The sequence below is a fragment of the Dasypus novemcinctus genome, chromosome 13, assembly GCF_030445035.2.
Source record: "Dasypus novemcinctus isolate mDasNov1 chromosome 13, mDasNov1.1.hap2, whole genome shotgun sequence".
NCBI classification, from domain to species: Eukaryota; Metazoa; Chordata; class Mammalia; order Cingulata; family Dasypodidae; genus Dasypus; species Dasypus novemcinctus.
Genome location: NC_080685.1, coordinates 39,959,112 through 39,973,768, shown reverse-complemented (window position 1 = coordinate 39,973,768; position 14,657 = coordinate 39,959,112). Strand labels below are relative to the sequence as shown.

At 34.1% G+C, this 14,657-nt stretch overlaps 1 protein-coding gene across 5 annotated transcripts in view; it reads right to left on the bottom strand.

Moving 5' to 3' along the window:
- Positions 1–10,649: 10,649 nt before the first annotated feature.
- UAP1 (UDP-N-acetylglucosamine pyrophosphorylase 1) overlaps positions 10,650–14,657 on the bottom strand; it is a 45,279-nt gene continuing 41,271 nt past the window's right edge. For 2 of the 5 annotated variants that reach the window (XM_071207546.1, XM_058310036.2), the window contains 2 exons: positions 12,002–12,068; positions 10,650–11,224 (listed from right to left, as the gene is read on the bottom strand). In XM_071207546.1, the coding sequence (XP_071063647.1) occupies positions 11,132–11,224; positions 12,002–12,068 (160 nt within the window). In that variant the 3' untranslated portion in view covers positions 10,650–11,131. Of the gene's footprint in view, positions 11,225–11,787; positions 11,925–12,001; positions 12,069–14,657 lie in introns of those variants that run through there. The other 3 variants (XM_071207548.1, XM_071207547.1, XM_071207545.1) reach the window with 2 other exon arrangements.

Here is a 14,657-nt window from a genome sequence, read left to right as displayed (position 1 = left end):
TTGTGTTTTTTTTGATACCAGTATATTTTCTTTGATGAAGTGTCTGTTCAAATCTTTTCCCCACTTATTAAATTATATTATTTGTTTCTTTATTAAGTTTAGAGAGTTCTTTATATATTCTGGGTACAAATTATTTATCAGATATGTGATTTGCAAATATTTTCTAATAGTCTACAGCTTCTCTTTTCATACTGTTAACAGTATCTTTCAAAAGAACAAAAATTGTTGATTTAGATAAAATTCTACTTGTCTTTTTTTTCTCTTATGGATGGTGTTTGGTGTTATAGCTAAGAAATCTTTGCCTAACTTCAGGTAGCAAAGATTTTTTTCTCCTATCCTAGATGTTTTATATGTTTAAGATTTACATTTAGATCTATGATCAGTTTCCGGGCCCAAGATGGTTCCTCGTCTGTTTGCTCGTTGTTGTTTTTGTTGTTGTTGTTGTTGTTTTTGCTCGTAGTTTGCACTCATTGATTTTGTTTGTTTATTTTTGTGTTGGTGTTTTTTTGGCTCATCGTCTGCTCATCATCTATTTTTTCTTTAGGAGGCATCAGGAACTGAACCTAGGGCTTCCCATGTGGAGGCATGCACTCATGCTTAAGCTACATCTGCTCCCCACTCATTTTTTTGTTTGTTTGTTTTTGCTCATTGTCTGCTCATTGTCTGCTCATCGTTCATTTGTCTTCTTTAGGAGGCATGGGGAACTGAACTCATGTATATCCAAGAGAATACCGTAGAAATGTTGGTACATCACTTCTGAGATTAGTTGATAAAAGACACTGTGACCTCCATCTCTCTTGCTCTCTCTCTTCCTTTGTTCACTCATGCTGAGGAAAGCCAGCTACCATTTCACAAGCAGTCCAATAAGAGGTCCACATGGCAAAGGAATTGAGACCTTTTGCTTAGAGCCGCATGAGTGAGTCTGATGGCCCCAGTCAAGTCTTTAGATGATTGCAGCCTTGGCTGATAGCTTGACTGCAGTTTAATGAGAGAACCTGAGCTAGAACCATCTAGTTAAGCCACTTATGGATTCCTAATCCTCATAAAATGTATTAGAAAATAAATGCATTATCTTCAGTTGAGAATTTTTAGGGTAGCTTTTATGCAATAATACATAATTATTAGAACATAAAAGAAGGATCTTTATTTGTAATGCTCTTTTCTTATGTGTGTCTCATTTTGGTATCAGTGTAATGATTCCCTCATAATTAGTTAGCAATGAATCTTGAATTTTCTGAAACTTTGTATAAAACTGTTACTATTTCTTTAAATGTTTGTAGCATTCCCCAGTGAAGCCATCTGGGCCAAGGTTCTTTATGGGAAGACTTTTAAACCACTAATTCAACTTATTTAATAGATATAGACCTATTCAGGTTATTTCTTCTTGAATGAAGTTTGGTAGTTTATATATTTCAAGAAATTGTCCCATTTCATCCCAGTTGTCATATTTACTAGAATAATAAAGTTGTTTACAATATTCCTTTATTTTCCTTGTATAACAGTACAATCTCATTCTTGGTATTGATAATTTGTATATTCTCTCTTTTTTTAGATTAGGCTTACTATAGGTTTAGTGACTAGATTGGTTTTCCCAAAGAAGCACCTTTGAATACTCTATTGTTGATATTCTCTATTGTTTTACTGTTATCTATTTCACTGATTTCTTTTCTGATCTTTATAATTTACCTTCAGTTACTTTAGATTTCATTTATGCCTTGTTCTTTTTTTTTTTTCTAATTTTATATGATGGAAGCTGAGGTCATTGATTTAAGATGTTTCTTCTTTTACAACATAGATATTTTTATGCTACAAATTTTCTGTACATACTGCTTTAGCTTCATCTCACAAATTTTAATATGTTGTGTTACAATTTTCATCCAATTTAAGGTAGTTTCTAATTTCCCTTTTAATTTCTGCTTTGACTCATGGGTCATTTTGAAGGGTCTTATTTAGTTTGCAAATGTTAGGTATTTTCCAGATACCTTTCTATTATTGATTTCTAATTTAATTCCACTCTAGTCAGAGAATATAATTGGTATGGCTTGAATATTTTTAAATTTACTGAGCTTGTTTTACTTCTCATAATATGGTGTTCCTGAGAACTATTCATGTGCATTTGAAAAGAATGCCTATTTTACTGTTGTGGGTGGTATTCTACAAATGTCAATTAGCTCAATTTAATTGCTAGTGTTATTCAAATCTTCTGTATACTTACCGAGCTACTCATTTTATCCATTGAGAGAGCATTATTGAAATCTTACTATAATTATAGATATGTGTATTTCCCTTTGCAGTTCCATTGTGTATTTTGAATCTCTATTAGGTATGTAAACATTTATGATTGTTTTCCTCTGAATTAACTGATCCCTTAATCATTATAAAATAAACTTCATCCCTAATAATCCCTAGTACTATCTGAAATCCAATTTGTCTGATATTTATATAGGCACTTCAGCTTTCTTTTGATCAGTGTTAGCACAGTATAGTTTTGCATCCTTATGCTTTTACTTGTGTCCTTACGTTTAAAGTGTGCTTCTTGTAGAAACCATATAGTTATGTCTTGCTTTTGTTATCTAACCCCAAAATCTCTGCCTGCTAATTGCAATGTTTAGACCATTTACATTTAATGTGACTATTGATGTGGTTGGAGTAAATCTCCCAACTTGCTATTTACTTTCTTTCTGTTCCATAAGTTCTTTTTTCTTGTTTTCTTTTGCATCTTTTAAATTAAAATAGTAATTTTAATAATTCTATTTTATGTGCTTTATTGACTTATTAGTTATAACTCTTTATTGAATGACTTAGTTTATCATTTCTGGTACTGCCAATCTACTGATGAATTCTTTCATCTTTTGTATTTTTTAAAAAGTATTTTGCCTTTGTTTACAAAAGATATTTTCACTGGGTTAAGAATTCTGGGTTCACAGTTTTGTTTGGATTCTTCCATATTTTAAAGTTATTACAACTAACAAGATTGTTAGTACAATCTTGTTATTCTGTCTTATAACTTCATTGCTTTCTGTTGAGAACTCTGCTGCCATCATTATTTTTGTTCCTCTATAATGCTTTGGTTGCTTTTTAAGATTTTCTCTTTTTATTGGTATTGAGAAATTTTATTATGCTGTGTCTTGGTGTAGTTTTATTCATGTTTCTTTTCCTTAGGATTCATTGGACTGTTTGGATCTGTGGATTATGGTTTTCATCAAATTTGGAAAACATGTTGGCCATTATTTCATCAACTGTTCTTTGTCCCTCCCCCCCACCTACCTTTCAAACAACCATATACACTTGGTTCTTTGAAGTTGGCCCATAGTCACTAATATTCTGTTCTTTTTAAAATATATATATTTTCTCTATATGTTCATTTTTTATTTCTAGAAATTTGTTTCCTTTCTCAAATCTATATTTGGTTTTTGTTTTGTTTTGTTTTGTTTTTGTTTTTGGTCACTTTCTTGCCCATGTATCCTATATCCTTTTTCATTAAAGAAAATATAAAAAACATGTTAAATATGTTAATTTATATTCTCTAAGTACAATGTATGAGGTATTTTCAGGGCTGATTATGCTTTTTTTTCCCCATTGATATTTGTTCATAGTATCTTGTTTCCTTATATGTTTTGTCATGTATCTTTGATATAAGAGAGAAAGTTATAGGAACTCTGTCTTTTATGCATGATTTTTCTGTAAACCTACAACTTATCTAATAAAATTGTTTTTAAATTTTAAATAAATTTAAAGAGAGAAGGACTTTTATAAGAATTGTATGAGGATATGTTCATATTTGTTTTGTTTTTTAAATGTATGATGGAGGCTATCAAATGACTATGGTATTATTATTCCATTGGATGCATTTAAAGTAGTGATGTAGCAGTTTTATTTTTAAATATCAATATATATTATTGGTAAGCAGATGTGCCTCAGGTGACTGGGCTCCTGCCTACCACATGGCAGGTCACTGGTTTGGATACCAGGGCCTCCTAATGAGGACAGTGGGCTGGCACCATGGGCAGGCATGGCAAACTAACACAACAAGAGACAAAAGAAGTGGGAATATAATGAGAGACACAACAAAGAGGGAAGCAGAGGTTCCCAATGCCTCCTAAAGAAGTTAGCAAGCTGTCAAGACAGGCAGGTATGGTGAGCTGACATGACAAGATGACACGAGAGACATGGGGAAGAAAAATAATGAGAGACACAACAAAGCGGGGAGCAGAGGTAGCTCAAGCAATGAAGCAACTCCCTCCCATATTGGAGGTCCCAAGTTTAGCTCCTGGTGCCTCCTAAAAAAAAAAAGGCAGACAGACACAGCAAGTACAAACAACAAGGGGGGTGGGGAGAAATAAATAAAATAAATCTTTAAATGTATATAAACATATATAAATATAATAGCTGGAAACCACATCTGTTACAGTTATTTAAATTTGTGATAGATTTTAGATGCTAACTTAAGAATGTGGAAGGGATCTACATAGTTCTACAAAATTCTTTCAGGAGCAAAATTTTAAGACCTCTGAGAGAGTCAAATGTCCTCACAAAGCAAACACCAGGTTTAGTGCACCATAACTACCTTACCTTCCTGTTTCAAATAATTTTTTAATGCTTTACTTTTATGTGGGGTGTGTTATAGTAAACTTCAAGATCTCAAGTGGGCCATCTTGTGAGAAATGAAAGGTATAATCTCTAAGCCTCATTTTAAGCCTCATCTGTATAAAGGGAAAAATATCTGTGCTCCCATCAGAGGGATGCTGTAATGAACAAATGAAATATGAACATAAAATTCTTAGCACAATCTTGCAACATAGTAAGGACCCAGTAAATGCTAGCTATCATTTTATTTAGTTCTGAGGCATAGGTTAACCAAGACCACACACACCAAAGGTTAAAGTGACTTGCGAAACTTATAAAATACAGAAGCACACATGGATAACTAATAGACACAAAACAAAAGAAGATGAGACAGGGTTGCTGGTTTCCTAATACTATTCAAGAACAAATTTACAAGAAATGACTGCTTTTGACACAATGCAATCCTGTGAAAGACACTACAAATTGGACCTGTTTCTCATAAAAAACAATCTTGGAGGTGGGAAAAATGGTTTGGAATCAACTACATCAGAGATGCCATCAACAATGCTCCATCTTGTCAGAAAAAAATTAAATTAGTAAAACATGCTTTAAAGCATAGAATTCTATAGCTCAAGTGGACCTGAGAGATTATTTAACTAATTTAACCAAATTCACCCTGTGAATTTGTGGCCAATCTCAGGTCTAACTTTCTATTAGACCGTATTGCTTCCCTAAAGAGAGTCCTAAGGAACTTAAATGTACTGAATACATTGGTTTTATAAGGATTATCTAGCATTTTTATAGTATATACATATTTTTCTGTTAACCTACAACTTCTCTAATAAAATATAAAAATGAAACAGCTAAGAGACATATCAGCCAAAGGCTGAGTCAAATAAACCAATATTAAAAAGGTATTTATGAGAAAATTAGGGAGATTCAGCACTGGCTGGATATTAGATGATATTATGGAATTATTGTTAATAAGGTTTTTAAGGTAGCATGTATATATATATATATATATATATTTGTGTTTATTAAAGAGAGGTCTATCTTGATATATACTGAAGTATTTACATACATCTAGAATTCACATTAAAGTAATTTAGTGGTGGGTGAGGGATGGGAGTATATGAAAGAGGATTAACCAATGTTAACTGTTGGGAAACTAAATAATGGTCTTTATTCTGTTCTCTACATTTATGCACATTTTAAAATTTAAATTAAAAATTAAACAAAAAGAATGGATCTCTGGAAACAGAGTGATAGAACTCAATTCCCAGCTTTCTTCTTCCTAGGTATATAATCTTAAACAATTTACCTAACCTATAAATCTCAATTTCCTGATCTATAGATTGGACAGTAAAAGTTCCCACATCATAGGAAAGTAATAAGGATTAACTGAAACAATGCATATAAAGGGCTAACGCAATGCCTGGCACATGGTTGAGTATCATAATAAGATGTTTGCCATAATTAGGCTCATTACTTAATACTCACTTCATGTATTCATGAGATTTAATCTCTCCTCTTCAAAGGTCAGAACTTTAGAAATATATAAATTAAGGGAAAGTTTTAACTTTTAAAGAAAATCTATCATAACGTCTCATTTCTGCCTTACAACATCTATGTCATATAGTTTACTGTATAAACATTTATGAGTTGCCCACCAGAACAAAATCTGAGAAGGAACAATTCCTGACAAGTAGAATCACTAAGAAAGAAATGAAAGAACTGATGTGGAAACAATGAGTCATGAAGTTATGAGTTTAGACTTTTTGTTCTAACAGTGTCCTAAATTTACTCAAAACTTTTAAAACATTATGTCTATGTAAACATACTTGGTGTCACCACTGACTCACCTAGCGTTTTGGCAAGGCTTTTAGGCTGTTTCATTTCTAAAAGGGCATAATAAAATACTGTATTTATGTAGTAACATCAGAGGGTTCACATAAACCTCTTGCAAAGGAAAGGCTTTTATCTCAAATTGCATCATCTTGAATTTATACAGTATATTTCCTTCATACATCCCTCTGAATGAAGGCATTATCATATTTCACAAGTGAAGAATCTCCATTAAATTGTCCAGTGTCAGAGATAATGAAGACCATTACATTGCAATGGTACAATTAACATTCCACTGTCTGAAGGTACTTTTACATCCCACCTCTGCAACTTCACCACAACCAGTTTTACCTTCAAGTTCTCCGACAACTCTATCTAACTGGTTAATTTGAACAATATTAATCTATTCCTTTGAGCCTTCAAAAAAAGGTAACAATGTATCATCTCAAATTTATAAAATAGAACTAGAACAGGCATAATACCATCACCTGAACACATCATTTTACTTGTTCTCATTCAGCCTGAAACTGGTAATATTCATTAAATGTTCCCTTGCTCTCCCTGCCCTGCCCGCCCCCCCCCCCCCCCCCCCACCAACCTGTTTCAGGAAATATTGAGTCAGAGGAGTAAAATTTAGAAAGAATCCTATTTAGGATGGTTCTATCAGTCTGAGATATTTTCAAAATGGTATCATCCCCTGAAGTAGCAAAGCTTGTTTCCTAGTGCCATCCTCCCCATCCTTGGCCTGTGCCATTCTAAAGTAAACTGCATTTCCTTCTTTTCCTCCCCTTGTCTAATTTTTCAAAAATCAGAACATGCCCAAATTCTTTTTGCCCTCTCTCCCTTGGTTGATTCCTAAACTAAGTCTATTCCTCCAGGTCAGTGATAGTCAATCCTACCTGCACCTTGCAATCACCTGATACATTTTTATAAATTGATAGCTGGGACTTCCACCAGCCTGAGAATCATAATCTCTAGGACTGAAGTTAAGAACTTGTTTTGTTTTGTTTTTTTAATCTCTCCAAGTGATTCAGATGATCCAGAGTGTTTAGAAACTATTGTTATAGCAATTACAGTTCTCACAATCAAGTCTTGCTAGTTCCAGCTTCCTTTCTCTTACCTCCATCAGTACCACCCCTTTGGTGTTTGAAAGAATAAAGTTCACACAGACATATATATTTGGTTTCTCACTTAATCTATTCTTGCTCTAGGAATACTGGTCTCTCTGTTTCTTCCCTAGTTTATGTCCCCTTTTTGGTACTGTCCCTGAATTTTTATTTAGCCTCCCTGGATTCTCTTTGAACAATGGTTCTCAAACTTTATTGGGCATCAGAATCACCTGGAGGGCTTGTTAAAATACAGATTTGGGGGGCCTCACCCCCAAATACGTAATTCAGTAATTCTGAGAATGTGCATGTCAAACAAATTTACAGGTGATGCTTACGTACCTGGCCAGGGGGTCACACTTAGAGAGCCACAGGTTTATTGTGGGGTTTTGTTTTGTTTTTTAGCAGTTTTATTGTGTACCGCCTATTTTTTGTTTTGTTTTGTTTTTTGTTTAGGATGTACCGGGGTTTGAAACTATATCTTGGTCATCAACTGGCAACTTGACCATTAAGCGAGTGCTCTTCTCTCCAGAAAAATTACCAATCTCCTTTTAATACTCCATTTCTGAGTAACAATACACATTGGTATTTTAAGGCAATTAAATTAAATAAATCCAAGTTAACAAAATGTTTGAGCTTTTACTATGGGAAAAACATGGCTGATTACTAAAAACTCTGCTTTCTAAAATACATGTTAGATGGCCCACTGGATGGAACGTGGGAGAGTATGGGCTATGATGTAGACCATTGACCATGAGGTGCAGCGATGCCCAGAGATGTACTCACCAAATGCAATGGATGTGTCATGATGATGGGGGAGAGTGTTGCTGTGGGGGGAGTGGTGGGTTGGGGGCGGTGGGGGGTGAATGGGGACCTCATATTTTTTTAATGTAATATTTTTTAAAAATGAATTTTAAAAAATTAAAAAATAAATGTTAGAATTCTTAAGGTACATTTATGTGTTAGTACATAGATCGCTGACCCCATTTGAGAATGGAATAGCTCTACTCTCAAAACAATGGGCTTTGTATTGAGTTCTGCCACACCAAACTCCAGTTCACAATGGTCACCTTTGTTTAACTCTTACTGAACTTAATTTCATATATTAGTATTAAACTATCTTTCATTGCATTATTTGGGTGAATTTTACTTCTTTAATAAGAATGCAAGCATTGTAAGGAGGGAACTCTGTTATAATTTTGTATGCCTTATCTGATAGTGCTGGGCATGTGATAGGAACTTAATCCTTATTGGCTGATTCATTTATTCATCACTTCCCAACATGCTTTTCCCAAGCCAGGGTTGTAAACAGGGCCATGGTCTCCAAAAACATCTGTCTTAGCCAAAAGAAAAACATATGTCAAAGCTAATTGAATGATTTGTGTTTTAGTCACTTTCCTAGATTATGCATGTTTCCTTCCCTTCTTTTACCTGTATAATGAGATCTGACTGTACCATGATGCATCAAGAAGAAAATACTGGAGACAGCCATCAAGGGTTAGAAATGAAATCATATATTACTAACAACAACCAAAACCTCTGGAAATAGAACGGATAAGAAACTGAAAATGGAATTTTTTCCTCATTCATCTTCTAGTAGGTGTCACTAACAATTCCTTTTTTGACATCAAAACTGGATCAAATTTGAGAGTCAAGAATGAAGTTGAGAAACAAAAATCAGATATTCAAAAAGCATACCTCTTTGGACTTATATATTCATTTGTAGCAATCAGTAAAGTTATTCACACATAGTAGGTGTCATCTCAACAAAACTCAACAATTATTAACTCTCACATAAATTCTACCATGCCCTTTCCAAATGATTCTATTTCTATATTAGCATTTTATCCATTTTTTTCTGAATTAAGACAATATTTAATAAAGACCCACAAAAGTACATAATGCCATCATCTCTCAGACTCTTCTCCCTTACTCTACCCAGTGTCCCCAGCCATTGCACCTCTCCACTACCATTCCTCCCTATCTCTGGCATTGCTGGTATGTTCTTAAAGATACAGAAAGAGGAAATAGCAGGTGAAGGTTCAGGAAAAAAAAAAAAAAAAGATGAATCATACTAATCAGGCTAACCTGTGCTGTAAAAGCTCTATAGTCTGTCCTCAGAATCCATTTTGTTTGTTCTAATGAGAACTCAAACATCACAAAATTTTTTGAGAAATGGAATGGATAACAAAAGTAAAACTGGGCTGTTACTGAATTAAAATGAAACAAAATATGCTAGACACACTATTTAGGCCTTACTAACAAAAAAAAAACATTTAGGTAGGTAGGTAGATAAAGACAGATGTTAGTATTACATGCTCTTAAAAAGAAAAGTAATCCTTAAACTTTTTACTTTTCAGAACAAAAGACCCACCCATGCCACTCCATCATGTAATAGCTTGTCAGGGAAAAGTAAAATTTACTGATTTCTTTTCTAGATATAATTTTTTAAATCTTTCACTTATTCAGATATTTAATTTTCATGCTTTAGAAGTACTTAAATATTATATAAAATACATTTTAAAAAACCATTATTTTAGATATGGAGAACCCTTAATAACAACCAATGATTTATGCCTCATATTTAAAGAACTGTTTCTTTCTCTTTTAATTCTCTAGCTGAATATAACTGGGATAGTAGTGATCAACTTGCCCAAGGAAATCCAGGAACTATATTCATTTGAATTCCTAAGTGCCAGCAAACACTTAGGCAAAAGAGAGCAAATCAATGATGTGAAGCAGGGTTTCTCAACCTTGACACCACTGACTTTTTGGGTTGGATAATTCTTTGTTGTGGAGAGCTGTTCTGTGTATTGCAGGATGTTTAGGAACATCTCTGCTTTGCATCCACTAGATGTCAGTAACACCACCATACCGTCTTGCGGCAGCTAAAAAATGTCTCCAAATGTTGCCAAATGTCCCTTAGGGAGTAAATCATCTTTGGTTGAGAACCACTATTACAAAGTGAGAGAAAGGGTTAGTCTGTTAGATAATTCACTGAAAAAAGCTCTGTGACTTTGCACCCTAACAAAAGTATCAATTTGTTTTTATGCATTATTTCAAAGTATCTCCCAACTTTCATATTTTCCCAATGGTTTACTTTCCTCAAGGTACAAATGATAACTCCAGAGACAAGAAGAAAAGTTTATTTTATTGTTCAATTATTATTTTAAAAATTTTAATGTCTGATAAAATAAAACAAACTTTTAGTACCATAGAAACCTTTCAACATGTACAATGACATATTATTACTATGTACAATTTCAAAAACAAATATTACCAGCTCCAAGTAAATGATGTTGAACATCCTGATTATACTAAAGCTGTAGGAAATGTCCTGGATGGCCAATGTTTTCCTTGGTTTGGGGGAAAAAATTATACAATTGGAGAAATATAAATAAGACCTTCAATGAGTTGAGAATCATAAAAAAAATGCCTTTTGAGTTTCAGTTATCAGGATCTTGGGGAGTTTTTAGTGGCTATAAGGGTTCAACAAGCAAAAAGAAACCCTGTGGATATTTGAATTTCAGTCTTCCAGGAGAGGTCCTTTACGTTCACAGTTGGTCTATCAAAAATAAAAGCTATTCTTCTTGTGGTAGACTATGGCATCTGGTTCATATACCATTCTTCACCAGCTCATGGACTCCATTCTCATCAATGATTAAAGGTGCGTGGAATTCTTTATCTGCCACATAACTTTCTATTCCCTAAAAGGAGGTTTGAAATGAATCACAGTTAGAAAACTGTTGGACAGATGCTGGACTTAGAAGCCATAATAATGATTTAAAGTGTGAATGCCAAAAGTTGGGTTGAGATGTTCAATTTAAAAATCAATAAAAATTTATTTAATATAATTTTTAAACTGGGCTTAATGACCCATTTATGGAAGCATAAAACAAACAACAAAAAAAGAAAATTATTCTGATTATAATTTTAAAGTTATTATAGAATGACTTCATTCTTCCTATAATCTTCACTCAAAAGAGTCAACTTTCTAAGCAAGGTGGCTGTGTCTGAGGTTAATACCAAGGATCTCCAGGAAAAAAATACTACATAATTAGAAGGGTAGGGACTCCAAAATCTCTAGGTTTTAAAAGTAAAACTACTGGGTATGTAATCAAAATAGCCTCTTTGAGAGGAAAAATTACATTGCATTAAAAAAAGCCAGGTAATTTATTTAAAAACAGCATTGATCACATATTTTTTAAAAGCCCAGTGCATTTCAATGTATAGGTAAAATGGCCCAAACAGTAAACATTTGTTAATGGCAACTAACCTATTTATAGGACAGCTGCTAAGCTGTAACAGGAATTCTCAAAGAAAAGAACTCAGAACAAATGCAGCTTCTTGGCTTGTTCCCAGGATGAGCACATCAGAGCAGGGCGATCAGAAAAGACTGCATCCTCTCTAAGGACAATTTAAACATAAAATAACACTAAAATCCTACTTTGAAAGAAAAAAGAAGAAAAGCAGTGCAAACTTACTTCTCCAGCATAGGAAATAAGAGGAGAGATTTCACACTGGATTGGTGCATCATTGGCATCCTTCAAACTGAAAGAAAGAAGCCCAAACATACATTAAAGAATTTGTTTCCCATATTATTTGCCAGAATGAAAGTAAAGACTGTAACTTCCCTCTGAAAAGCTTGCAGATAGTAAAATTCTCCTAGTTAAACAAATAGAATAGATCCTACCTTGATGATCACTATGTTCTCTGAGGATTAAGTTAACATAAAATTATCATAGAAAGGCACTATTTGGGGAAAATGCCAGTAATTACAGGTAGCTCTTCAAAACACTTCACTGTATATATATGTATTATAGTATATATTGATATACTATCTGTTTATATATATCTTATTTTTGTCATTTCCAAGCTTAAATTTGATAACAGAAGGGATTATTTGTTGGTATTTACTTTCTGCCAGGTCCAGGAGTGGGTGCTTTGAATCCTCACTACAACTTTGCAAGTTAGGTACTAATGTTGACCAACATTCTAAACCTGCACTGTCCAATAGAGCAGCCACTTAAATTAAATTTAAATTGGATTTTTAAAAATTTAAAATTCAGTTCCCCAGTCATAATAGGCACATTTCAAGTGCTCAATAGCCATGAATGTAATAACTACAAATTGGACAACACAGACATAGAATATTTCTTTCATTGCAGGAAGTTCTTTTGGACAGTACTATTCTAAAGGTCAGTTATATTCCCAGGACAACTAACGAGGAGGTGAGGATGGACAACCACCATACCAAGGAACTAAGAGAGTCTATAACTGCAAATAAGAGTCCCATCTATCAGCCACATGGGATCGAAGCCTCCTCTCAATTAGAGGTGGAGTGGGCATCACCATCCCAGAATCCTCAGGAATGGGGAATAAAATATGGACTAGAGTGGACTTACTGGTATTCTACTACAGATTTATTGTGACTCTAGCAATGAAAGAAATTATATCATTGATATGGAGACAGTGGCTGCTGGAGTTGCTGAAGGCAGGGTGAGGGAAAGAGTGTAATATGGGGGCATTTTGGGAACTTGGAATTGTCCTGAATGATATTGCAAAGACAGATACAGGACTTTATATATCCTGCCACAACCTACAGAATGGAGTGGGAGAGAGTGTAAACTACAATGTAAACCATAATCAATGCTGTGGAACAATGCTCCAAAATGTGTTCATTAATTGCAATAAATGTACCACACTAATGAAAGAAGTTGTTAATGTGGGGAAAAGTGGCAGGTGTGGGGAGTGGGGCATACGGGAATCCCTTATTTTTTTTTATGTAACATTTTACATAATCTAACTATCTTTTAAAATAAATAAAAATATATTTTAAAAATAAATAAACAAACAAACCTTGGATTTTTCTAGCTTAAAAAAAAAATCAGTTATATTATCTTCCAATGCATGTATTCCTATACACTGAAAATCTCCTAAATTAGATGACCTGATGTATTCGGTATATTTCATTGTGCTTTTGTTGCTTTTACCAAAAGTCCTTTTTTAAGGAGCTGAGGCAGAATGTATCTAAATAAAGGCAAGGCCAAAGTCACCATTTGCTTCTTCTAAGTCATGATCTAACATTTATATCCATTTGCAATCCTCAGTTTCTAAATTATCTAATAAAAAAACTCAATCAATAGTGTTTCCAATATGTTTACAATAATTTGGCCTCTGGTTGTTCACTATTTCAAGAATCTTACCAACAGGACACAGGGCACACAAAAATCTAGTCTCCTACAGTCTCAAACCATAGCTCTTCTTCACTTCACCATGTAGTCCCAGGCTTTGGTAAAGTCAATAAAATCAAAGGGCTACTGAGTTCAGCCACAGGCCAACCTTTCCCTGAATAGAACCATTTTTAGCTAGGTATTCAAGGTGCTCTATCTCCTACTCCAACTTAGTTATCCTGTTACTTTCCATTCAAACCAGGCCAATGGCACTCTCTTTGTATTATTCCAAGTCTTTCTCAACTATGCTTTCTTCTGACTATCCAAATAATACCCATCCTCCAAGATTTAGCTCAAGTCTCAACCTCCCCTTGATAACTACAGTTCATAGTGCTTGCCCCCATCCACTGATTTATAAAAGAAAAAAAAATAAGTTTATTAGACCCCTGCTAAATCAATGACCTACTAGAGTAATTACTGTTTATACCACACATATAGCATTGTAATCACATACTGCCTGATGGTGTTATTTAACTCTTATGCATATGCATCTGAAACCTCCTAGAAAGTAGTAAGAAATAACTTTAATATATTTCAGCATCCAGCACACTGCTAGGGATATTAGCAGGCCTACTAATGCTTATTGGCTGAATGAAAAATGCACTATGAGAGAAAGATGATAGACTAATGCTGGAGAAAACAGGACACACAGATTTGGCACATATCTCTCTAGACATGTGCTTGATTGTATCAAAAACGCTCAAGGCTGGGAAGCGAGTGTAGCTGAGTGGCTGAGCACCTGCTTTGCATGTTTGAGGTCCCAGGTTCAATTCTGGTACCTCCTGGAACAAAAAGAAAAGCTCAGGCACACTTGCCCAGACCCTCTGGAGCAGCTACAGGTTATACTGAACAAACTGGAAAAATAAGGGCCTATCCACTTGGTAAGATATATAAAGTCCTGTCAATC